Here is a 27,848-nt window from a genome sequence, read left to right on the forward strand (position 1 = left end):
ATAGTATTTGACATTTGCTGAGTAACCCTGAACCTCAGTTTCTTACTGTGACATTTAAAAGTGATTATGTTTATCATTTCTTAGCACACTGTAAGTGTCCCAGTAAATGGTAGCTGATATTCATCATAGAAATAGCACCAGCAGCAGAAACAACAGTAGTAATAACAGTAACAGAAGTAGTAATACTATTAGTAGCAGCAGCATCAAAGGACGCTAACCTTGAAAGAATGTCACCTGTAACAAATGTTTTACTAAAAGGCAGGTATAGGCTATCTTATTTAACCCTCACAATGAATGAACAGGTGGGTTTTTCCCTGTCTCTCACTGGTTAAATGAGATAAATGTGAGATGAATCTCCCAGAGTTGATGACTTGCCTGACGTTTCTCACATGGTAAAGGTCAAAGCTGGGATGAGAAACCAGCTCTGATTTCCAAGGGTTTCTCTTGCATGCATTCGCCACCACGTGTCTGAGAGTAAGCTACAAAATAATTTAGATGAGCAGTTGGACATTTCCACATCCCATCTGCAGAGGAATTACAGGAGCATATGCAAAAGATAAATGAGATACAACTCTTTGTTAGAAAATATGAAGCCCAGAGAGAAAACAATGTCAGTCTCCAGTATTTCTGTGGGCACAATTCACCCATGAACTCATCTGTTGAACATGTTCTATTTTCTAGCCTCTGTACTTTGAACCTCTGTCCATATTATTATAGTATTGTGCTTTCCCCAAAATACAAATAATATTCATCACTGTTGATTAAAAACTATACAGCATTCTTTATTTTTTAATGTTTTTATTGATTTCCGAGAGAAGAAAGGAGAGGGAGGGAGAGAAACATCAATGAGAGAGAATCACTGATCGGCTGCCTCCTGCACACCTCCTACTGGGGATCAAACCCGCAACCAGAGCCTGCAACCCGGGCATGTGCCGTGACTGATAATCGAACTGGTAACCTCTTGGTTCACAGGTTGATGTTCAACCACTAAACCATACCGGCTGGGCTATATATAATTTTTTAAGCTTCAAATATTATAAAAGGAACAATTGCCAAATGCCAATGTTTTGCAAATATACTACGATTACAACTCTCACTTTTTAAATGTTTTTATTGTGTCAAATATTCAATCAGCATAAAAATTAAAATTATATTTCTCCTTACCTCTACAGATGGGTACAGGAAAATCCCATGAGGCCGTATTAACTGAATTGGCTATACAGGTGAGTTGAGGGTGACCATCGAGGATATATCCAGTTACACAGCTGTAGCGGATCTTGTCCCCAACATCGAATCTTGTACCATATAATACACCTTTGGGTGGGACTCCTGGGTTTCCACAAGAGCTACTCTGCAATTCTGTAGAAGACAGGGAAAGGAGAGTTTACAGTTATTTTAACACGTATTTTAATGTTTTAGATTTGTAAAAATGTATATACAATTGTGGAAACAGATTAACCAAAGAACTTACATACATATATTCATTACACATGGACACAGAAAACAGGGTGGTGAAGGCCTGGGGTGGGGCAGGATTGGGGTGGAGGGGGGCAATGGGGGAAAGGGAGGGACATTTGTAATACTCTCAACAATAAAGATTTTAAAAAATGAAAAATTCTCATGAATCCATCGAATGTACATGCAAGATAACTACATTGTGCTTGTCTTGAAATTATGAGGAAATAATACGAAGGAATTTTGGCAACATAACCTATTCTAAAATGTAAAGTATTGTTGATGCAGCAAAAAATTACTTGAAAAAGATCCAAGAAAAATATAAATCTAATTGTGTTATAGAGGTTATAGTTTAGTGACACTTATCAATATTAGTTAAAAGGAAATGCAATTAGTTGTAAGTGATACAACTAATTTATTCATTAGAAGCTCTTGGGGGTTACTATTAACATTGCTTTGTGATGTGCACAAGTTAAAGCAATACAACCTCCTTTGCTTTCTAAGAATTTACAATTTAAGAAAGTTAATAGACTTAATTTAATTGTTGAGGTCAGCTCTGAACCATACTGTTTTTGCACATAAACATTCATATTCCCAATTACATCTGACAAATTATCCAACAACATATATGATGGCTCCATTGTACAGAAAGGGGATCTTGAGACTCAGGCAGACTAAGTAACTTTCTCAATGCTACCCAACTAATAATTAGATTTGTGGTTCAAACTTAGATGTTTCTAAGTTAAAAGTCTCAGATTGTTTTACAACTGCATGGTGTTACCCATGAAAAGCAAATACTGTACTCTTTCTACAAATGTTTACTTAGCAGCTACCATGGGATATAGACTTGCAAATGACATACATGGCCCTGCCTTCATGGATTTTATAACCTGGTGTGGACAAACACAATAAACAATTGATTACAGAACATTAATTATAATGTAACAAGTGAGATAGACAAAAACATAGGCTATAATGAAGTATATAATTGAGAAAAATTAAATAGTCTTGATTAAGAGGAGGTCTGAAAAGACTTTCATGATGAAGTAAGGTTTAAATTGAGATCAGAAATAGGATAAGTAGTTAGCTGGATTTTTTTAAAAAGTTACCAAATAAATTCAAAATTTTAAAGTATAAAAACCAAAGTACTATAATATTTATTAGATTTAGCAATATAGTGAATATAGTTTCTGTAAATGTGTTAGGGTAGAAACTGAATTGGGGGAAGAAAATATTCCAAAAGGGTTACCAAAGATAGGTTCATATAGTGAATATACTGTGCATAGGCTTATGAATTGAAAGAGGAACTATTTATGTCATTAAATTGTTTGTTTTTTGAAGGATATACTATAAGCTCTTCAGAGCAGAATAATTGAGAGTAAATAACTGAAATCCATTCTAAATACACATACGAGCAAAGATTTTCCTATGTATGATGTATACTCTGCGAGGTTAGAAATTCAATACTAGAATAATACTGAATATGAATAATTATTAAACAGGATCATCAAAATTAATTTTTAAAACAATGAGTAGCCAAAATAATATATGCATACTATTTGGATATGAGAATATCAAACAGGGCTGTTGATATGATTACACAAAGTATATATGCAATTCATTCATATGATCAATACATGGAAGATATTGTTAGCTCAATAATTGCAGTTTTATTATTATTATAATTTTGCATTGAGACATCTAAATTAGGTGAAATTAAGTTATGATCTACTAGAGGTAGGATCATGTCTTCATTAAATGCTAATATACTATGTTATGTCATACCTGCTGTCTTAAATATTATTCAAAAAATAGTAATTTAGTCAAGGGCAAAATGAGTTAATCCTCTAAATCATATATAAAATTCAAGGGATCATTTCAACTCCTGGTAGAAGATTTGTATAACCAAATTCACCAAGCTGCCCTATAGGTGTCATTAATTCATTCATTATCCCCTCTATTAGTTGGCACCATTCATCAAGCCCTATGCCAGGCACTGATTATAAAAAGATAACTTTGAGATATTACAGCCTAAGAAATCCACAGTCATTTTTGTTTTTGTTTTTCTTTTTTAAAAGAAAAAATGTTTAAAATCAAATGTAAATCCTGAAAGAAAACATATAAAAGGACTATAGGAGCACAGTGTTTTCATCATGCGTTCCTTGGAGAAATTCACCAACTCTACCAAGCAATTTAGAAAGAGTGATTTATACTAATAAAAACATTAAAACGAACTTGGCTCTTAAAAAGTCCCCAATTTGTTAGGAGCACATGGATAATTATAAAAGGCAAGATATTTAGCAAAATAGCAAGAAGAAAACCTGACCTAGAAAATTGGAATAGAAACCGAATGAAAGGATAAGGGATACCATGACTACAGAATCGCATAATTATTCAGTCAGACAGACGAAGCATGATCCTGCTAAGATCAATTAGCAATGCTATAAAACATTGTAAAATTAAGTCTACGAAGGGGAGTAAAATCAAGTTGTTTGTACTTCTTACAGAAAATTAATTTCAGGGCTTTATTTCCCAAATGATTAAGAATAATTTAGAAAGCATGACATCAAGTTAAACTACCTAGAACCTCTCATCCTGAGACTTCAAAGCACTTAACAAACTAATACATTTTTCCAAATTTTTTAGTGGTATGAAATGTTCTTTTATTACAGATACTGAGCCATTCCATTCATGCAGGATATACATAGTGTCGTTTAAGAATTCACTTAGAGACTTTGCTTTGAGCAAATATTTTGGAAAATATCTTGAATCAGTTATTGCATCTATCATGCTCCCATGGACTTTAATTTCATTATATATTAACGGAATGAAATTTATTTCTTTATACATTTTTTTTCTCTCACTAGACAATGAGCATCTTGAGAACAGGGGTTGTAATTCATCTTTGTGTTTCAAGAACTTAGCATATTGCCTGGTATGTTAACAAGCAAAAAGGGATTGCTCAGTTAATTGAGTTATTTCCTCTAATAGAAAAATATAAAAGATGATTATCACACAGAGTTTGTAGGAATGAATGTTTAGACACAAAATAGAGTGGAATGGTAGAAGAGCAGAGAGCTGTAGGCATATCATGAATTAAACTAGTAGCATAATAGGCACTGGACCACACTGGTAACGTGTGATCTCCTATGGGTCAAATTACATACTGTGCCATTCAAATGTTTTTTTATGAAACTACATTAACTTCTGTAAGACAGTTCCTAAATATGAGCACAATTCATAAACTACCGGTTACACCACAAGTCTTCACTGAAATGCTGTAGATGGAGCAAACATTAGGCCACATTTGCATTCTGAAAGCCATACTGGCACTTTGTAAAGTTTCTCATATTTGGCAATCAAAAAGGAAAATGTCCATTACCGTTTTTAGTATTTCCACTTAAGGAAAGGGAATTCTAACAAACTACTGGCTATTGGTTGCTAGAGGAGAAATGAGAGCAAATCAGCATCATCTTAGCTAGTATGCCTAAGAGGAAAAAAGCTTGTAGATTGATTTAGGTGGGAGGAGGGAAGGATGCACATAGATTACAATGTATTTCAGGTAGTAGAAAATTAAAAGTCCATTGTTACACATTTTTCTTTCAAATTAAGATAAATCTTCAGGTGGCTGAATATATTTCCAAGTGAAGGAAGTGTGAAGCAGTGGAAGAATCAGTGTGAAACCAAACCAAACACATAAAATGTGTGCTGTCTGGGCCACAGCATTCTGTCTGAAAGTGGGGTGTTGGTAGAGCCCACAGGCAATACAGGAAAAATTTTGAGTCAGAGAGTAATGGTCAGACACAATGGAGACAATTCCATTGCACAATATCCAAGGACTAAGCAGTCACTGGATATGCAATTATGATGTGTGAGGAAGAGGCAATTAATGTTCTTTCAATTTCAGATATCTGTGTCCTTTTCTGGCAAAACAAATTTTACCACAGAAAATGAACTCATGAAAAATATTATTTGTTTTATATACTATTTAACTACCAATGTATTAAAAGAGCTGGATGGAAAGGTCATGAAATATTAAAAAATATGATTATTTAAACCTAACTATATCCTATGTAGCTACCAGAATATTAACTATTATATATATACATGATATGTATAATATTTATATAATATATATAATATTAACTATTATATATATATATATGTATATATATATATATATATATATATATATATACACACACACACACACCTATGGGGTGGAGAATGGAGGCATATTCGCAGCCATCCTCTCTTTACAATTTCTAAAAGTGGAATAATGCTGCATTTGGCGTGGGTAGCATTTGATAGCTTGATTCAGAATAAGAGAAAAAATATGAATAGACTCTCCTCTCCTTATGACAGAATTGGGACAAGTATCTGTATTAAGACTTAGATAAAAGTAACAATTTTTTTTTTAAATGTGTTAAGCTGATTGTGGATAATTTACTAGATTATATATTCATCCAGTATGAGTGAGAGATGCCACTCTATTGCAGCAATTAATTAATCAACAAATAATTATTGGAGCCTGATGTATAAATGTAAAAGGGATATAAAAATAGGACACCAATTCTGTTCTTCTTGAGATTACAACTCAGTTGGAAACATTAGGCATGCCTAGTGTGATCTTCTGGCACTTAAATAATAAAACTGATTCCATAAGCTAAAAAAATTAAATAACTTATATACTTTTACAAAAGGAGGAATATTGTATGAGATGAGAGAAGCGGGGTTTTATGTGGAGAGGAGTCAAGAGAAGAGTGAAATAGATTATATGAATAAAGGCCCAGAGAGAGAGATGTACAATATGTATTCAAGGCAAAATGCAAAACAAATGGCTTAAGCAGAGGACCATGCACGTGAGGAAACACAGAATGAAACTTCAGAAAAGCATGTTAGCGTCACACTTTGGAGAGCCTTTAAATGAGCTGTTTTAGGGTCACAATGCTATGCTAATACTGCCAAAGGCCTCAAAATAAAATGGTTTAAGTAGATAGCAGTTATTCCCTGTGCGTGACTCTCCTTCGGTCTAGGCTAGGATGGATCAGACTACGCCCTCAGGTCAGCAGGGATGCAGATTCTCCCCGTTTTACTGCTCTATCGCCCTGTAGAGCATTGTGTTTACATGGTGAAGCTGGACCATCAAAGCAGTGAAATCCAGGCTACTGGGAGATGAATCAGAGGACGTTCATAGAAAGAAACTTTCCCTTCCTTCCCTTCTCACTACATCCTGCCGAAACCCAAGGTTTCCAGGAGATGCACAGGAACTTCTTGTTGGTTTTTGTTTGTTTGTTGCCATTAAGGCCAACTCCATTTCCTCATGGATCAGTGACCTGTTAAAGAACACAGTCACGGAGGTGAGGAGATCCTTTTGGACAGGAATTGGGAAGCTGCTCCTATCCCGGGAAACCCTGGTCCTGTTCCCGAGAAGGTGCTCCTTCCTCTGGTACCCTCTGGTGTCCCCTGGCACTTCCTATTGAATAGCTCTCCCTCGCTCATGTTCTCTGCAGCAAAATTTGAGGTGGGTGTGGGAAGGGAGACTAGGCTTGACAGTGCACAGCTCTTATATCCTACTAATCCTGCTAACGCAGGTTCCGTACTTGAAAGAGGCCTTATGAATTGATCAACCAAAGCAATTTGCAAATGAGTTGCAGAAGGTATTTGGCTAAAATTTCCTTTAAAATCTTTTTGGCAACTGGTTTGTTTGCTTCCAGTTATTTTCATGGGCCAGTGAACACTCACGCCCCACCCATGACCTGCTTTAGCCATCTCTCTCTTTTCAACTGGGACTACCATGGGGTGTTCTGAAGCAATGTGCAGGAAAGAAACATTCTTTATCTGATGCCCTTTGCATAAGAAAACAAGAAACTTATCAAGCCTTCTTACCCCTAAGGTACATTTGACCTTTCCAATCAATGTCACCAGGATTTTAGACTCTATTTCCTTACATCTTCCCTTGAAAGACAGCCAATATATTCCTGAGCTGTCATCTTCGTTGTAAAACCTTGTCAAAGGCAGCCAGGAGCAGCAGCACACCCTAACAACATTCTTGATAACCGCCTTCTTTTGAGCTAAACCTTCGGTGGTCTGCCATCCACACTGTCATAAACAATCACTTCGTCACACTTGCGATAACATGTTTGCTTGCTAATGTTCCTGACCACAAAACAGTCACAAGTATCTCAGGTTTTTCTTTCAATGCACCACTTCTGCTACAAACACCTCATCAATGTCAGAAATAAAAACCAATTTTTAAAGCATAAAGGAACTTAATTGTTTTTAGGAACAGGTTCTAGGCTGGACCTCTTGATTAATACAGAATTAGCTCCATAAGGAGATTGCTACCTTGAGACCACCTCTGAAATTAAGTTTACCTGGAGTCACTGCCATCTCACCACCAACCCCTGAACAGCAGGAGACTGGAAAAGAGTCACCTGAAATTACATTTTAAGGATAAGGGAGTGATAGCAAGAAGCAACAAACACAAGGACTGTATTTTACCCACAGGAAGCTAGAAAATGCGGGAAGGTGCTCTAGTAAAACACTGAATCTGCAAGACAATTGCCTGTGCCTAAATTCAACATTTCATCTGCACACAGGCACACACAGGTGTGGAACTTAAGTCACATCCACTATAAGAGTCTTAGAAATGTGATTTTGTTTCTTTTCTAAAACTTTCAGATAGAAAAATAGTGTCATAGAGATCAAGAGACAGTGTCTGATCAAACTGCCTACTATACAGGTATTCCCCTTTCACCCTTTTACAGAGATTATAAATTAATTCCTTCAAAATACCCCTAGACAATCCTCCCAACTCTGCCTACAGAAAAAGGTCCAGTCCCTCACTTGGCTGTCAAGATGCTCCACAGCCATACCCGTCATGACTTTCCTATATCTCCTATGCTCACCTACTCACAGGAGCTATATCATTCAAATAGTCACCCCCCGCCCCCCCTCAGTGTCACATGTATTCCTGCTCCATAGGTTTACTCACACCATTCTGAAATGTCTCCTATTTCTTTTCTAAGTGTTTCTATACTTCGAGATTGAAACCCATCCCTTTGCATAAAGCTTTTCCAAACACTTCAGTCCATGGTGATCACTTTTGCTCTGGAAACAAACTTTTCTATTTTCTATTATATTCATTGATCACTATTCAAATGTCTTAGACATTTCATTTTGCCACCTTTTATTGTTTCTTTTTCTTTCAAAATTCTACATTGTTCTCTATCTTATAATGTGTAAACACTGTCTACTCAATTGACTTGTGACAGATCCTGTGTTTTTCATGTGCATCTTTAAAAGTGCAAACTCTTTAATTCAGATATACTTGGCTCTTAATACTTACTTGGTTACAGGATGAGCTTAATTCCAAGAACAACTGGAAAGTTAGAAAAATATGAGAAGTCCAAATTATTTCAAATTTATTTAAGAATTCAATTCCACTGGGAAGAAAAGGGCCAAGTCCCATATTGACAATAAACTTTATGGGGACAGGATTGGTGGGGAAACAGAAACCAGGGCCTCGAGAGTTTCCTAGACGACAAGGAGTACAATGAATCCACACTATTTAACTCTTCCACAATAATGCTCAACCTTTCCTCCCGATAGGACTAGCTCTGAAAATGTGCAAGAGAACTAAACACTAAAATATCAAGAAAGGTCTTGATCTAGTTGATCTGCATTCTTGCAGTTGACCTTATCATTAGAAAATGAAATATAATGAAATCAAATTCTGGCTTTGAATCTTATCTCTGCCATTTATTAGTTTGTGGCCAATGTGGCTTTCAATACTTCAGTTTCTTCTTTGGCACCACAGGCATTACCAAAATTAATGTGGGCTACTTAAGCCAATTAATAATAACTCACTATGATTTTAGCTGCATTGTGACTTTCTTGATATCTCTATATCTGAGGTTCATTTTTCATTTAATTTATTGGGATGACATTGGTTAATAAAATTATGTAGGTTTCAAGTGTAAAATTCTATAATACATCATCTGTATATTGTATTGTGTGTTCACCACCCCAGATCAAGTCTTCTTCCATAACCACTTATCCCCATTTACCCTCTTCTACCTTCCCTACCCCCTTTCCCTCTGGTAATCACCAGGCCCCCAAACTCCCTACCCACTGACAGCTGTTAGTCTGTTCTCTGTATCTGTGAATCTGCTTCTATTTTGTTTATTTTGTTCATTAGATTCCACATAGGAGTTAAATTATATGGCACTTATCTTTCTCTGACTGGCTTATTTCACTTAGCATAAGACTCTCCAGGTCCATCCATGCTACTGAAAAAGGTAAGATTCCCTTATTTTTCACAGCTGAGTAGTATTCCAGTGTGTAACTATACCACAGCTTTTATATACACTCATCTACTGATGGGTACTTGGGCTACAATGAACTTAGGGGTGCATAACAGTCACTGGTGTCATTCCAAAAGATGGTTGTTTGCACATGAACTCATTTTCCTCAGAAAATATGTATTTATGAGGCTTGAGTTCACTGAATATGTCTGATTTCATTGCATTCAAACCACACCACATTTAACAATTTCCCAACAATGCATTTACATTACTATTCAGTTCATTTTTCACTAAGATCTTGACATTTAGAATATATATTTACTTTTTTATTTTGTTTAAATCCCCACCTGAGGATATGATTTTATTGATTTTTAGAGAGAGGGGAAGGGGGGAAGGGAGAGAGAAAGAGAAACATCAGTTGAGAGAAAAACATCGATTGGTTGCCTCCCATATGCACCCCGACCAGGGATCAAACCCACAACCTTACTGAGAATCAAGCCCCCAAACTTTTGGTGTGCAGGATGATGCTCCAACTAACTGAGCTACCCGGCCAGGTCAAGAATGTATTTTGCCTTTTTCAGCACTGACACACAGTAATCATGATAACTAGCTTTGGGACTGGTTATAGCTCATGGTATAGTACAATAGAAATTGCTCCACCAAAGCTATGAAAAACTAATTGAAAACAATTATGACAATTATCTTTCTGTTCATTTGCTTGCACTAGATTCCTCATTGTCTACTGAGAGACTCCAGACAATTTCCCTGATGTAACCTACCCAACTGCATTTCAAGCTTTATTCCATGATCAAGTATACTTCTGATTAAAATAGGAGCTACGCATGGATTGAGTGAGGACTGGAGTTATTAGAATTGTAATAGGAGTATAAGCAAAAATTAAGTATCATTGGACCTTCTTATTTTAATTAAGTACCCAAACACTCTTAATCAGCATATAATTAAATTTAAGAGGAAGTACATTGTGTGCTAATTGCCATTGATTATTAATAATATGCTTATTTATGCATGCAAACTCTATAATGGCATATATCTCAACTCTTTCTGAATGACAATAACTGAGCTCTGCATAATAAGGCTGTTAATGAAATGGAGTCCTGCAAGAACTGTCAGACAATAGCTCAGATCTCAGAATTATTTTTTTCCTTTTGAAAAATTAGAGCAAGTCACATGAACTCACATAAGAGAACATTAATAATTTATTCTGCTTCATTTTATCAATCATGTTTTATTTTCTGGGATAATATATGTTTTGGGAATATTTGATTAAAATATAAATAATTTGTATGCACTAAAAACATAATCTTTATTGTAGCTTTAAACATTTTTTTTGTTATTTTATTCTGCCATTATATACAATTAGAAATGACTTTCGTCAATGCTACTATCTCTCCCTCTCCCTTCCTCTCTAAAAAAAAAAAAAAAAATCAATGAAAACATATTGATTGGTGTCACAAACACCCAGCATTGGTGTCACAAACATATATTTGATAAGCATATAGAATCTTAATAAGCATAGTTGTTTCTATTATAAAGGACAGATAGTATTAATGAATGGATAAATGCTGAAATAATCAATACATGAATACAATTTACTTTACAATATGTCTGGAAAGGTCAACATAACTTGCAATCCATTACTGCATCGTGGTGACCACATGGATTTGGAATTGTGAGCGTGGACTCCCATTCTAGCTCTGCCATGTATTAGCATCTGGGTGACCTTCAGTCAGTCACTTCATCTCCATGAGCCCCAATTTTCTTATATGTGAACTGGATGTAATAATCATCATGGCATGTGGTTTTTATGAGTATTAGATGGTACTGTGCTTATAACATGCTTAGCACATGGCCTGATGCATGGTAATCACCGAGTATAAGTTATTGTTAGTTATTATTACCACAATTACTTAGCACATACGCCATCATCCTGTTAAATCCCAACAATCTCAAGAGAGATCTCCAGCATCCTCTCAGTGACTGACACTGGGATGATTCTTATCTATCCCCAAAATATATCATAAAATACTGTATGTAAAACAAATAATTCTGGTCAAATTTTACAATAAATTCATTAGCTCAATAGGTTTAAAAACATTTAAAATTTAATTTGCAGGGATGTACAGTTCTTACATTGGTAAGTGGAAAAACCATAACATAGGTTGGTTTATTTGTGTATGTTTAGTGTCTATCATGAATATGCTTAGCAAATATATATAAAATCTTAATTAAAGATATTATATCATGATAAAACACACGTTGTTATTCAAACTTTGAATTTTACCCCTTAGAAAACTATCCAAATTATAGTCTATAATTGGTCTTAATTTCCTAATATAAGGAAAGATTGCATTCATATAGTTTTTGAAGTTCTTCTCTGAATTAAGATAAAATATTTATTTTTGGGAATATGTTAAACTTTCCACTACATAATACACATACAAAACTGACAAAAATGTCCGGTCGGTGTGGCTCAGCAGTTGAGCATCGACTAGTGATCCAGGAGATTAAGGTTCGATTCCTGGTCAGGGCACATGCCCGGGTTGCGGGCTTGGTCCCCAGTCCGGGCATGCAGGAGGCGATCAATGACTCTCATCATTGATGTTTCTATCTCTCTCCCCCTCTCCCTTCCTCTCTCTGAAATCAATAAAATTATATTTAAAAAAAAATATTTTAAAAAAATTGACAAAATGTCCCTGACCAATATTTTTAAATACCCTTTCCTTTCAGGACAGGTTTGTGTTTTTTCCCCATAAATAAAGCACATTACTACATCTTAATTCAGTATTAAGAACATTTCTTAGATAAGCTAAATAACTCACTTATTTTGCAATTTTAGTTATTACTATCTCTTAAAATATATCTTCATTGATTTCAGAGAGAGGCAGAGAGAGGGAGAGAGAGAGATAGAAACATCATTGATGAGAGTCATTGATCAGCTGCCTCCTGCAAGCCTCCAACTGGGGACCAAGCCCGCAACCTGGGCGTGTGCCCTGACTAGTTATTACTATTTAATCATTACTCCCTCAGAGAAGCTGAGGAAGTGTAACCACAGTAGCCTCACTGAAGCTCTCTGCTGACCATTTCAGAACTTCAGCGTATTCTCTGATTCTGTCCTTAACCTAGTGTTTATTATCATTTGGAATAATATGTATGGTTATCAAAATCATTAAACAGAGCCAATATTAAAGATATTCTGAAACAAAATTACTTATTTCTAAAGAGGCAAATCAACGATTTAATTTTCTGACTGTAATATATCATTTATTTCTAATATTTAATTTGCAATAGATGCTGTGCAGTAATTATGACTGTCAGCATGCTAATAAGAAATAAATTCACACTTACCATGGTATTAGTAATATAATATAGTATATTTCCAGTATACAAATACAACCTGGGTGGCATAACCTTTTAAACCATAGTCAGGTATTAAACTCCTAATTCTTGTTAATAAACCCCTTAAGTTAAAAATTGCTTCATCCCATTCTTTCACTGTGATATATTTTAGGTTGGATTCCCCAATACAAAATAGGCACACACCTACTCTGCTGGTACACAGGGTATTTTTAGCTGCCTGTTTTCATGGAAGGTGAGTAAACAGAGGCCCGGAGACATTAAGCAGCCTGCCCAAGTTGAGGTGAATGATTTTTCCCCACTACACCACGCTGCGTACAATCACTATGGAAATTATAATAATGCCCGTAACATTACGAAGTGCTGAGAAAATGGAACACATAAAGAAATGATGTACTAGAGGTTAGAGAAGAGGGGAGAGGTATCTAGAGATGACAATGCCGCTTCCTATTGCGGAGCTGCTCTCTCAGGTCAAGGGCCTCGGCTATCAGAACGTGAGCAATGAGAACAGGGCTTGATTCCGTGCTGACAACTCCCTCAGCCTCTTCCCTGTGCTTTTGATTTATACACCCAACTGCCTACTGAACGTCTTCATTCAGATGCCTTGTGGACATCTCAAATTTAACACGTCCAAAATGAGTGTCCTGTTTTCTCCCCAGTCTTGCCATCTTTAGTAACAGCACTGCCACCTTCTCAGCTGTTAAAAGGAGAGAGTTAGGAGTCCTCCTCATGTCTTTGACTCCCCTCAGACCTTTTCTTCAAATCAGCTTCAAATTCTACCAGATTTAGTCCCAGAATATGTATCATGCCTGCTCTCTTCTTTCCAGCTCCACTGCTACATTATTTCAAACCACCGATCTCCCCCCGGATGCTGTGATAGGCTCCCACCTGGTCTGTCTGCCCCCAGTCTCGTCTCCCTGCAATCCAATCGCCTCCACAGCACAAGTGATCATCTTGAAGGATAAATCACAGCACAGCACGGCAGTCCCAGTTTAAACCTTCTAACAAATCTCATTTCATGTATAACACCATCCATGTGCTCTAAAACACACTACTACAGCCTAAACAGTCCTTCTTTCAGTTTCTTTGAAACAAAACAAATCCACTCTTATACTTAGTCCCTCCTCCTAGTCTCACCTAAACTGGAACTGACTCAAAGACTGCACACACACACACACACAGATATACGGTATTCAGTAGCTTTATGCAAAAATAATTACTGAACTTGATAGCTACCTATTATTTATGGAGACTATAAATCTCTTTGGGTTAGAGGCTATGCCTATTTTGTTCACCAATGGTTCCCAGTGCATTGTGTAGTCCCTGGCATCTAGAGAGTGCTAAGCAGTAGCTGCATTAATTGGTTCAGAGTAGAAAGTTCACAGAGAAACAGATCCACTATGAGGTTAAAGGGAGTAATCTAAACCATTTTTATCTCTCTCAGGGCTCTTTCTACAGACAGCTTCATTTAAAGACCTTGCATTATCTTGATTGAGATGGCACTGCATGGAGCTTATTTATGGATCCAAATCATTTCCCACAGTCATAGGTCTGCTAGAAGGGTTCTGAGCTGCTGATAAATATCCTTATTTCAAAGCTGGGTTTTGCAGTCCTTCATTTTCTGAACCTCCGCTGGCATCATTTTAAGAATGTGTGAAGTTAATTGAGAATGCATCCCCTTGGGTTTTCTAGCAGTTGTCTTCAGGTATTGTACAATTTCAAAATCCTCTTGTAGCTGATTATCATAGGTTTATTGAAAGTGGAAATATTAAATTTCAAAATTAGGATCTGAGCTTTAATCAACCAATCTTCTCTGCTCATATGTGTCCCAGAATGGTCTAAGTTAAACATCAACTAGATCTTGAGCTTAAAAATAAATTGATTGATGGCCTGTTTTATTTTTTTCTTTGATAAGACTACTGCATATTACCAGAAAATGCATCATTACAAACATGTGCATTCCCCACAGAGTCTATGCTTAAAACGTAGTTTTACCAGAGTTACATATTGTCATAGTATTTTCAAAATGACCCTTGCCTTTCGACTTTGAGTATCATGCAGAGACACGTGACTTTTTGAAATAAAAATTATGTTTATTTTCTTTAAAACTTTATGGCAAAAAGTTTGGATTTGATTTTACCCCATATAAATCAAATTATTGCATGATTAGTTCATTTTTAAAATGCATTTAACAAACTGTTTACAAGGAACAGGAATAGCTAAATATGCACATTTTAATGTGTCCCTCTTGGTATTACATATCCTACAGCTACAGTCCAGATTTCTACAACTAATATGCCACATGTTTTGCTACTAAGACAGAGGGACAAAGCTGGAAAAGGTAAAGGAAAAACAATACTCTATTGATGGTACTTCCACGAAATTGTCAATTTGCTGGAACCATGCAAAATTGTAACATTTGACATTATACCCATTCTGTTGCTATAAACCAGGATTACTATAAAGCAACTCTCCACTGCATGATAGCTGCTGTTTTTGCTTAAAATTGCACATGTGTTTAATTATATAGCAGTTCTTGAAAGTGATTATATAAAATGTTATTTATTCTTGGTCTTGCTCAGATCTCTCAAATTATAGTTCTCTAACTCTGAAAGCAACAATGAATTTTAATAAAGGGCAGGGTTTGCAAATGACTGTTGCGAGGTTGCTGCCAGTGACTGAAAAGCCTCCTTTAGAAACTGAATGAAGTTCTATTGTCTTTGCGTATCTAGGAGAAGGGACTCGGGTTCCTTGACTAGGCCACCAGAGGGCACCCTGATGATGACCAGAAGATTCCAGAGGCCACTACCTTAGAACTGCCTTTGGCATGGGATTTCTGTACAGACCTCTGATGTTGCCTTTCATTCTGAAAAATTTCCATCTGAAACTCCAAAAGAAACAGTATAAGTAATTCTCAAATAACAATAAGTATACTTGGCATACTTACGTAGGACTTAAGTCAAGGTGGCCCGGGTTTTTTCATCATTCTCAGAACCTGATGTGACTCAGGCACATGTCCACACAGACTGATTTAGAACGACTTATCTTTGGTTCAAGCTGCCAAATCCAGTTGTATTTCATTTGGAAACATGAGACACTAATGACTCGGCAACCTATTTATAAGTAGACTATACTAACACGTAATATAGAGGCTGAATATGTAGCTCTATAATGAAATTTAAAGAAGTGTACTTGAATCAGCTTTCAGAATAAATATACTTTTCACCAAAGCAATTGTCTAGGAATTTGGCACTTTGTTAGAATCAACCTAATGTGGGACAATTTATGGAATTACAGAAGGATAAATTGTCATTGGTGATCCAATTATGGGGGTCACCCCCCCCCCGTCCACTTAATTTTTTAAATGTGCTTTTATAACGCTCTCTATGCTCTCTAGATCTTTTCTTTTCACTTTTATATAGTAATTTTTGTCAAATGTATATAACTAAAATATCAAATGACACTTCCATATAACAATAGCACAGCATCTACTTTCTAGACTCAATGTGTGAAGTGAGATAAACTATGTGAAAGCACTTTGTAGAGTGACTGTTACATAATGACCAGTCACTAAATGTTAGAAGATACTTTTCTAGAGAAAGATCAATTTTGTATTGTTCTTTTATAAAATATTGTAATAGATCGTGCAGTAAGTATGTACTTTAAAAGAAACCTTGTATAGATTTTTTTGTAAGAAAAACAGCTCAAGTTGTTCCTCAGTACTTTAGATTTGCAGATTTAACCTCTCTCAGGCTGGTGGGGCATTTTTTGTTAATGATGTCAGTGAAATTACTAATCAAGATAGAAGTGCCTTCAAATTAATTGCAGCTGACCTCGGGAAAAATCATTATCTCCTAAATGGACATTCAACTGAAGGTGAAATAATTTTAGCCCAACTTTGGGTCATTAACTCTTGACTGCAAATCTTCTTTTCTGAAAGCTGTTTACTCTCAAGTAAATATGATAATAAATCAGTTTCACACTAAAATTACATTTCCAACATTATATGGGATTATACAAGCACATGTAAAAAAATAAGAAAACCTTGATAAACCCTACTATGTTCACTTTCCTTTTCTGTACTATGTATTTTTTGTGGCTACATTCTCTACTAGACTACATAACATTTCAAATGTTCTCATTCATCTGTGAGCTATTTATAAATTTTTGAAACAGTTTATAATGCTTGGTACAGTCTTTTATTCTACCTCAATCAAGCTCACCTTCTGTAAACATTTTCAAAAGACATTTGGTAAAAGGGAGATATTTACAACTTCTAAATCTATTTTGACAAAGAGGCACAGAAACTAGCATTTTCATACATTGCTGGCGAAAAAGAATTGTTTATACATTTTGATAGTAATTCAAAAACATATTAAAATGCATTTTACTCTGACCCAGCGATCCCACTTTAAGGAATCTAGCATTCAGAGAAAAAGCAACAAGAATAAAAAGCTTACTAAATAGTCACAATAATCTAAAATTCTGATCCACAATGGTTCAATTTTGATTCAGTCATACAATGAAATAGATCTATATGTATTAACCAAGTGATACATGAGATACTTATTAGTGATAAAGTTATCTGCTTAGTTATGTGTACATTAAACTTGTACCTTTAAAAAAAACTTTAAAAATTCTTACCTAATTGTGTTTATATCCACATATATCCACATGGCAATGAGACATGGTAAGGAAACTTTTATGCTATGGCATTAACACTGGTGAGCTTGAACCGGGGGTGAGGTATGAAGAATGTTGGCAAGAGTTCTAATAACTTTATTTGAATTTTTAAATTGTGATAATAAATACATAGTTTTTGTAATTTGAAAAACTGAGCAAGTTTCAAAAAATTAAGAGAATGAAAGAATAAATGTTAAAAAACTTAGTCTCTCACCATATACTCCCCTCAGAACAAAAGACTTACACAGGATAAAAGTGAAGGGATAGAGGAAAAATTTCCATGCAAATGGAAATGAAAGAAAAAAAAGCAAAAAAAAAGCTGGGGTAGCAATACTCATACCTGACCAAATAGACTTCAAAATGAAGGCCATAACAAGGGACAATGAAGGTTACTACATAATACTAAAGGGGTCGACCCAACAAGAAGATACGACCCTGGTAAACATATATGCACCCAATATAGGAGCCCCAAATTTATTTAAAAAAAACAAACTTCTATAGGATTTTAAGGGAGAGATCAACAGCAATACAATCATAGTAGGGACTTTAACACCCCACTACCATCACTGGATAGATCTTCCAGACAGAAAGTCAACAAAGAAACAGTGACTTTAAATAACACACTAGATCGGATGAGCTTAATTGACGTTTACAGGTTTACAGAATATTTTATCGCAAAGCCGCAGAAAATATACATTCTTTTCAAGTGCGTAGGGGACATTCTCAAAGACAGACCACATGTTAGGACATAAAACAAGTCTGTACAAATTCAAGAAGACTGAAATCATACCAAGCATATTCTCAGATCACAAGGGCATGAAACTAGAAATCAACTACAATAAAAACACCCCCAAACATTCAAACACATGGATGCTAAATGGCATGTTATTAAACAATGAATGGGTTACCAATGAGATCAAGGAAGGAATCAAAAACTTCCTGGAAACAGATGAAAATGAACACAAAGTGACCCCAAATCTGTGGGACACAGCAAGAGCAGTCCTGAGAGGGAAGGTCATAGCACTACAGGCCTATGTTGAGAAACAAGAAAATGTTCTAATAAGCTATCTAACACCACAAGTAAAAGAATTAGAAAGAAAATGAATAAGAAAAGCCCCGAGGAAGTAGACGGAAGGAAATTATAAAGATCAGAGTGGAAATAAATGACATAGAGGCTAAAAAACAATACAAAAGATCAAGGAAACAAGAGCTGGTTCTTTGAAAAGATAAACAAGATTGATTGAGCCTTTAGCCAGACTCATTGAGAACCAATATAAACATGCTAAGGAGTCAAGGCAGTTTGGTCTTCAAGAGTCACAGTCTACTTTTGTTCACTTCTGATAAAGTGACTAAGCAAATGTACCATATTAAAAAGGCACCATTAATTACGAAGACAGATTTCTCTGAGAGCATTCCAATGAAACCAATTGGTAGGGGTTTCAGACTTACAGTAAACATACAATTCAGAAAAAGAAACTTAGAGAATGACAGGGAATTTTGACTTCGTGTTTGGGAGTCCCTGAACAAAAACTACTTTATCAGGTTACTATCATTATATGTGTTTCACCTCTTCTGTTCCTTCTGAGCAATAACTACATTGTATTTTCTTCATTAGAGTGAAGGATGAACCTAAAGTAAATAAACCCTTAAAAATATTGCATGGATAACAACTAATATCTCTGCCCTCATCATTACTAAAATCCACAGGAATCAACGGAGCCACAATGCGATTTAAAACATACAATCGCTGTTTTTAGATAACTTTACTTAAGTATATATAATTTTTCATTGCATATATACAGTGTAAATTATCCTTGCAATTAAATTCCACAGATGGTGTTTATGAGTCTGTCTGAAAAAGCAGATGTTTGACCTGGAGTCATTTCCATTACACATGGTCCATCTCTAGGCTAGTTTCTCCGGCCACTGTGGGTTGGCTTGCACACACAGCCCTCTGCGATGCTTCAGTGGAACTTAACTCATGCACTACTGACTGTTACAGAGGACCAAATGCGGTCTCCTCATTGTCAACATAGAGTCTGCTGCTTAAAATATGAGTTCTAGATTCTCAGAAGGGAACAGTGAATGGCAAGAAGATAAGGACCATGCTCTCTATGATTAAAGAGCCTACAAATTCTATCCCTGCCCTGACAGTAGGATTCCTTGACGCTCCTGGGAAAATAATGTAGAGAGAGAGAGAGAGAGAGAAAGCATCCATCCAATGGTTGCCTCCTGCATGCACCCGGCTGGGGCAGGGGATCGAGCCTGCAACCGAGGTGCGTGCCCTTGACTGGAATCGAACTTCAGTCCAAGGGGCGATGCTCTAAGCAAACGGGCTAGGGCCCACTTCAACTTTCATTTCTTTTCCTTCATTGCATTTCACCCACTTCTTATAAAAGGGGGCAGGGTGGGAGGAAATGGGGACATAGAGAACGACGACAATGAGAATAGGAACAGGGAGTCTTGCCGAAGGGGGCCGGGGCCTGCAAGAATTCTACAGCACTCGGCGGCCCATGCTAGGGCTTTTCACCACTGGCCAGAGTGGGCCGCAGCACAGGGAATTAGTGGCCCTAATCTAACTCACAGGAGACTGAGATATTGACCAGGATGCAAATTTACCAATTAAAAAGAAAGAAAGCTTTATGAGGATCAGGCATGAATATCACCCACATCCTCTCTAGCAACTCTCATAGAATGCTAGTTAAATAATGATGAAAATCGAACAAGCACTTAATGCAAATATCTCCAAAATGTGTCGATGGAGATGACTAGATATTAAAGCTCCCTCATCAAAATTATTTTTCACCCATGATTTTAGGTCATTTCCTAAATTCCATCCTTCTGTCTCCTGTGATTCAGTCGTATCTGGTTATGGTTTGCCTCTTTTTTGGGGGTATATCTTTATATTGGTTGTTAATATCATAAACTAAGCTATAGCTATAGTCTTCATGATTTTTTTTGGAATAAGAAGGTATGATTTTTTTGAAATAAGAGGGCATTCCTATTTTCTTTAAAAACTTCTGGTGTCTTTTGATTTTGTCATTATATCTTTGTTAATGTTCCATATTCAAGGTCCACCTTTCCCTATCCCCATATGGCTAATTATAGGAGTTTGATAAAGATAATAATTAAAGTTACAAAAAGAAACATGAAATGTGATTATGGAGTGCTTTGTCCCAATCCCGGTATCAGAAAACTAATGTCATAATCAAAGAGAGTCATAAAAGGTGATTTGAAATTCACGTTTTAAGTATATAACATTTAGCTATGTATTTTGAAAAAATAAGTGGTCCAAATACATAGTTGGTTCACTGTTCATATACTTCTCTGACCTCCTTCTAGACCTGCCACATATTCTGTTGGCTGATATACTGAACTCTGCCTCCTGGCCTCCCAAAGATCGCTAAAGGTTACGACAGAATTCAAGTGACTTGCTGCTGAGTATTTAGTACTTAATGACGTGCAAACGCCATTCTGGAAGAACTCCAGTCAAGCAGCTTTACAGGAGGATAGTAAAATTATTTGATATTTGCTCTAGTGAAGCTGTAGAAATAACTTAAATAGATACATATAGTCCCAAGGCATTTTCTTCCTACTCCACAGATTGAGTACCCATCCATGTAAAAGTAAAAGAAGATTCTCCACCACTTAACCAAGCACTTAATTTAGCGAGTTCAAGACCTAAATATGTCCTACTCTCTTCTTATATGGCTATATCTCCATTATTAATGGCACATCTCCTTCGTCTAGCGTTGTATAACATCTTCTAAATGATGAATAGAGAGAAATAATAAGAACCTAGAATTTGACAGACATGTCAGTAGTTTTCTCCTCTGTCCCAGTAACATATGTGAAGTCATATTTGGCATTACAGTTATATTTGAAAAATCAGTGATACAAAGTATAAAACAACATGCTAGCTGTGAATCTATCCTCTAGGTGTTAATATCTCATATATTGTTTCCAATGTAAGTTTTGTTTAAAAATAAACTGAAGGAACTTGACTTGTTTTCTACTCCTCTAATATGAACAGATACTGTGGATCTTTCTGAATGATCTATCACTTTGCCTAAATGAATAAGTTTGAAATAAGTTCCTCTTAGAGATGAGTCAAAACCCAAGTAAATTTTTGTTTTAAATATATCTTTAGTGATTTCAGAGAGAGGAAAGGAGAGGGAGAAAGAGAGAGAAACATCAATGATGAGAGAGTCATTGATCGAGCCCGCAACCCGGGCATGTGCCCCGACCAGGAATCGAACCCCGATCGCCTGGATCCCAGGTCGATGCTCAACTGCTGAGCCACGCCCGGCCGGGCCCAAGTAAATTTTTTGAAAATGAGTTTTGTTACCTAGACCTACAGGGATACAGGATTCTGATGATATTTAATGATTGCCATCTCAAGGTATGATTGAGATATATTTAATGTAAGTTTTATGCTAGAACTAAAGGAATATCTATCTTAACCAAGCTTTCTTCCATCAAACTCGCCTATGCAAAGATAGGGTGAGAAATTAGTATGTAATCTATAGACAGGTAAGCTGTCTTATGGAATTGAAATAGAGAGACCCATGAATCTTGGGTAGAGAAGAACTGTGAGGGGTTATTGAGCAGAGCCACAGAGGAGGAGGCAAGATCACAGACTGGGAGGCAGCATAAATCATCTTGGTAAATGAGATGAAGGAATAAATGTGTGTATCCAACACAGAACTGAAGCAAGGAGGCCACTGACCTAAAAGGTCCTATTAGGCAGATAAATGGATTTTCCATCAGCTGCACGTATGTGTAGATGATTCAACTACGTAAGTCTAAGGCATAACTTGAAGAATGTAAAGATCAAAAGAATGGCTTATCTGAAATTTTCCACCATTGTGGACACTTGACAAAGTTCAATTAAAGAGAATTTTAAGGTTAATTCTCTTTCTTACCTCTGAGTGAAAAATCACACTTTCTACTCAGTATTTATTCATTTATTAAGATCCCACTATACAGGGGAGGGCTAAAGTAGGTTTACAGTTCTAATACAATGAAATAATACAGTGATTAGTAAATACTAATGCAAGAATAATCTCTGTTTTCCGTACTCACAACTGTAAACCTATTTTTGCCCACCCCTGTACGTCAAACAATATCCTAAGATCATGGACAAATTGCTAAGAAACATGGCAGACATGAGTTCAGAGGATTTATAAAATAGTAAATCAAGAGAGGAAAAAAGGAAACAATATTTGGCAAAGCCACAAAAAATACATATTTAAATGTATAATTCCTACAAAAAATTTCCTTCTCTAATATTTTTAAGACTGTAAACTTTAAGTATGTCAGCTATGCCATTTGTTTTTTATTACATTTATTGGGCAGACTAGCAGTAAAACTAAAAGTAAAAACTTGAATTTTGTACCTCTCATGTGGCTAAAAAATAAAGTACCCATTATCAAATCTACATCAACTTCCATTATAAGAGTAATGTCCAATGTGTTGGACAGTAACTCTTTTTTTAATATGTCGTTATTGATTTCAGGGATTGAAAGGGAGAGAGAGAGATAGAAACATCAACAAGGAGAGAGTCATTGATCAGCTGCCCCCTGCAAGCCCCCTGCTGGGGATGGAGCCCGCAACCCGGGCAAGTGCACTGCCTGGGAATCAAGCCGCTATCTCCTGGATCACAGGTCGATGCTCAACCGCTGAGCCAGGCTGGTCAGGCCAGACAGTAACTTTTAAGGTAATCAAATACCTTGCCCGCAGTAAGGCATTTGAGCATCCATAAGTGCCATTTATTGGCTCATTGGCTCTTTTATGAACATTACTCTCATAAAAAAATCAAACTAAACTAAAAAAAGCAAACAGTATGTGTAATCCTATTGTAAGTGTTCCTCCCACAAATGTGTTTCCAACTGCGACAGATTTTTAATGTCTCATAACATTTTTTTTTATGTAGGTGGAACATTTGTTTTTTATCTTTACTCTCTTCCCCAGCAATAAATTTAAAAGTCAGATTAAAGTTGACTTAGACTTTGTAGGTACAAAAGTTAAGATATAAATTTTAATTATTGATACCTACAAGTTCTTGTTATTTCCACAATTCTTGGAGGCTTAATCATCCTCTTTTCAGAATATGTGTGTACCTAACAACATAGACACACATACATATATAAAGCAAAAATTGATGAAAAAAGAGAAATAGATATATGTACAATTATTGACAAAGCAAGGGTCAAGAACGATGGAAAATCTAAGATTTTGCTGTACTTAAGCTTAATTATAACTACACATTCTTTAAAAACCAGTCATTTTTTTACTATACACACTTAATAACATCCATGAAACTTCAACTGAACACATTCTATTTAACAGAAGCAGGCATATTCTCATCAGATTTCAGCAAATCTAGACAACTATTTGGATCAACTTTAGGAATGAGCAAACCTAAGTAAACGTTAAATTTATCACCTCTCAAAGGCAGATACAATCTTCAATACGGGTCCATTCAGAAAAAAAATAAAACAAATGAACGCTCAACTTATTTTTAAGTTTTTTTAATTTAAATTTTTACATTTTATCTTTTCAAGTTAAGTCTATCTTTATGTCTATTTTCACAAGAGATATTGGTCCATAGTTTTCTTTTCTTGTGAAGTTTGTCTGGTTTGGGGATCAGGGTAATATTGGTCTCAGAATGAATTAGGACGTGTTCTCCTGTCTTCTATTTCTGGGAGAGTCTGTAAGACTGGTGTTAATTCTTCCCTACTTTAGAATTCACCAGTGAAGCCATTTGGTTCTGGGCTTCTCTTTATGGGACTTTGTCTCTTAAAACAAGTCATAAAATTTCAACTCTAATTCCTTTAAGCCATGAGAAATTATGAAGAGGAATAAAAGAAATGAACCTAGCTATTGTTCTTAGTTGTTTTTGTAAAAAGTGATTTTAAAAATAGGTAGTGGATAATAAAAAATAAAGCAGTGTTTCTTTCATTTAGCCTGTCCATTCATCTATTAATATACTCTTTTAAATATTTAAATCTCATGGGTTTCAGACACCTTGGCTGCCTAATATAATCCTGCAAGAACCCCAGGAGGTTCTATCATCCCCACTTGATACAGGAGGAAACTAAGGCTAAGATAATTCACATAATCTGTCCCAGGTCATAGGCATGTAGTAGTTTATGAGCAGGAACTCAAAAGTCAAACTTCCTCCTCAGCCACTTATCATAAATTGGCAATTTGGTGAATTACTAACTTCTGGGCTTCAGTTTCATCATCTCTAACATGAGAATAACACTTCTCATAATAAATTCTACTTCTTAGGACTGTTGAATAAACAAAGTGCATGTATAGTGCTTATGACAGTGCCTGGCTTACAGTATGTGCTCATTAGCAGTGATTTTTTACATTACTAGGTATTGCCCAGTAATGCCATTTAAGTTGTAATGATTCTAAAACAGGTGAGTTCTAAGGCAAATAAGAAACTGTTAAGTCTTACACTGAAAAATACAACCACTTAAAATAAATTTGATTCTATCACAGATAAGCCATTTTACTACTACTTTTTGTACCTTCTGGTCTTACGACATGTGAATCTAGTAAAAAGGGAAAGAAAAAAAACATTTAAAAGGGAAAAAAGTGCATAAATTACAAAGTGGTCTTTATTGTAAATGCTCATCCACTTAAAAATAGATCTATACTGCCTTATTTATAGTTTTGAATTTTGTTTTCCATGTACAGTGACACTGAGATCAATTTTTTCATAGCACTTGCCTTTTTTCTGTAAACTAAACAGGTTTAAGATGAGATCAACTCAAAAGCTATTGCCAAGGATTCTCTAAATTCTTTAAAGACAAAATTCTCCAAATAATGTTCACTAGTCACAGGCTTAATTTAAAACTGCATTTGTTGCAGTAGCAAAGCGTTCAACCCACGCTTTCCTGACAAAGTTCTACTGGAAGCTATATATGTCACAATTATGTTCAAGCACTTTTACTTCCTAGGACTAATTACGAGCTGCCCACTCTTCTATTTGCAGTTCATTCCACTTTCATAGTTTCAGGTGCACCATCTGATTCGTCCCTCCTGTTAGTTCCTAATGGTAAGGTATCCAGGAGACTTCTCGCTGGAAACCAAGGTGGTTCTTGCTGGGCCTGAAATTCAAGCCTCTTGAGACTCCATTTACATTTACCAACCATCAGTTAATCCCCTAAAGCTATCTTGGAGGACAAGGTGAGCTCTGTAAGTGAAAGGACGCAAACTACATGACTACCAAACCTGTACCAACAACTCCTGACAAATCCTTTACCCCTAGTGGTCCTTGGAAGGTCATGTGCTCATTGAACTCTTGAGGTAAGCTAGTCAGATGTGGAGGGGTGTTGACACCCATTTTCAGATAGGTTAGAAAACTGTTCTGAAAATTCACTCTAATAACGCAGATCATCCTAGCCTTCTCAGGATCCACGTACCCAGCTTGCTGGCTTGGGCACCCTGGCTGGGTGCACAGAACTCCCACACAATTCTCTGCCTCTCCTCTCAGTATAGTTATAGCAAAAGCACAACATGCCAGTGATCCTACTCATGAAGCTCAAACACAGCCGAAAAAAGGACTGATACAGAATGATTTGGAAAAACAATACAATTCTTTCCTTAAAAAAACAAAAAAATACCCCACTTATTTCCAAATTAAGCAAAAGTTCCATGTCCTAAATTAGAGTTAACGTGGTTTATCTTTGTCCTCAGGACGCTTTTACTAGTCCGCTCAGTTTAACATCCCTCAACCAGCAATCAACTGTGTCATGCCCAGCAGTTTACTGACAAGGTGCAGTTTCTTCAACCCAACGTGACTTCAGGTCCTGGGAAACAGGACTTAAACAATTCACATGACAATATCAGCATAGCAGGCAAGAATATTTAGACTATAACAATTTATTGCAATTGTTATTGCAATATAACAAAATATGCAATCGCTATTTATCAAGCAGTTAATAGGACAGGGCCTGTCCTATTTTAAACAACACAACTTAATTCTAAAAACAACTCCAACAGGTATTACTATATCCGTCATTTGGGGAGACAGGAGCACAAAGGGGTAGTAAGTAAGCTGTCCAAGTTCACATAGCAACAGATGGCCAATGAATCCCAAAGCGATCATTAAACTGATCACACGAACCTGGGCCAGTCACCTAAGCTCTGGGCCTCAGTTGCCTCCACTGTAAAGCAACCTGCCCTCAGCTTTTGGGTGGTTTCCCGCCTTTAATGCTCTGTGAATTTCTGACAGAATTACTCCCCATGCCTCAACTGGTAAAATGTTAAAACTAGGATTCAACCACCCTGTGTTCTCATATACTCTCCTGACTCTTCACGGTGCTAGGGTCCAGTCTCCTCCCTGATGGTTTATTTTCACATATTAAGTCTATAACAGCAACCCTAAATATTCTTTCATGTTCCGGGACCACCCTTCCCACTAACTAGGCACCGAGCAGGCCTGATTCTACCCCAGGCCTTTACGGGGTTACTGCAGCCCGCTTCTTGGACTTCCCAGAAAACCGGCGAAAGGCCAGAGAATCCCCTGGAATCCAAACCATGGGAAGAAATTAGGTTTCCCGAAGGCTAAAGGGGGGGGTGGGCTCTTGGACATCTGCCACCCACCTGCCAACCCCTGAAGTGAGGCCTGGGCCTGGCTCCTCACCCAAAGCCGCGCGGGTTCAGATATTGCCCCTCACTGCCAGAGCGCCCTGGAACCCAGCCCGACCCCTGGGCCTCGGTGCTGCTCACCCAGACCCCACTTCCCCATGGCCCACGCTGGTCCGAGGACACTGCAGGCCTCAGGTCTCACCTGGAGCCTCTGGGGGCCTCCTGCCCAGCACTCCTGGCGGCCACAAGCCCAGCCCTAGCGGAGCGCCGGCTGCAGTGAGATTAGCACACAGGTGGCCCAGCCTGACCTTCAAGTGAGCCCACCTGAGGAAGCCCTGTCCCGGCTTTTTAGCGGGGGGGTGGTGGTGGTGGTGGTGGTGGTGGTGGGGGTGGTGGTGGTGGTGGGGGTGGGGGTGG

The 27,848-nt window shown here is 36.8% G+C and overlaps 1 protein-coding gene across 1 annotated transcript in view; it reads right to left on the minus strand.

The window, feature by feature from the left end:
* Positions 1 to 27,848, minus strand: part of CSMD3 (CUB and Sushi multiple domains 3) — a 551,595-nt gene that overhangs the window by 438,367 nt on the left and 85,380 nt on the right. Inside the window, exon 4 of the mRNA XM_016224286.2 lies at positions 1,165 to 1,359. Coding sequence (XP_016079772.2) covers positions 1,165 to 1,359 — 195 coding nt within the window. The remainder of the gene's footprint in view (positions 1 to 1,164; positions 1,360 to 27,848) is intronic.

Source organism: Miniopterus natalensis, chromosome 16 (assembly GCF_054644295.1).
Source record: "Miniopterus natalensis isolate mMinNat1 chromosome 16, mMinNat1.hap1, whole genome shotgun sequence".
Lineage (NCBI taxonomy): Eukaryota > Metazoa > Chordata > Mammalia > Chiroptera > Miniopteridae > Miniopterus > Miniopterus natalensis.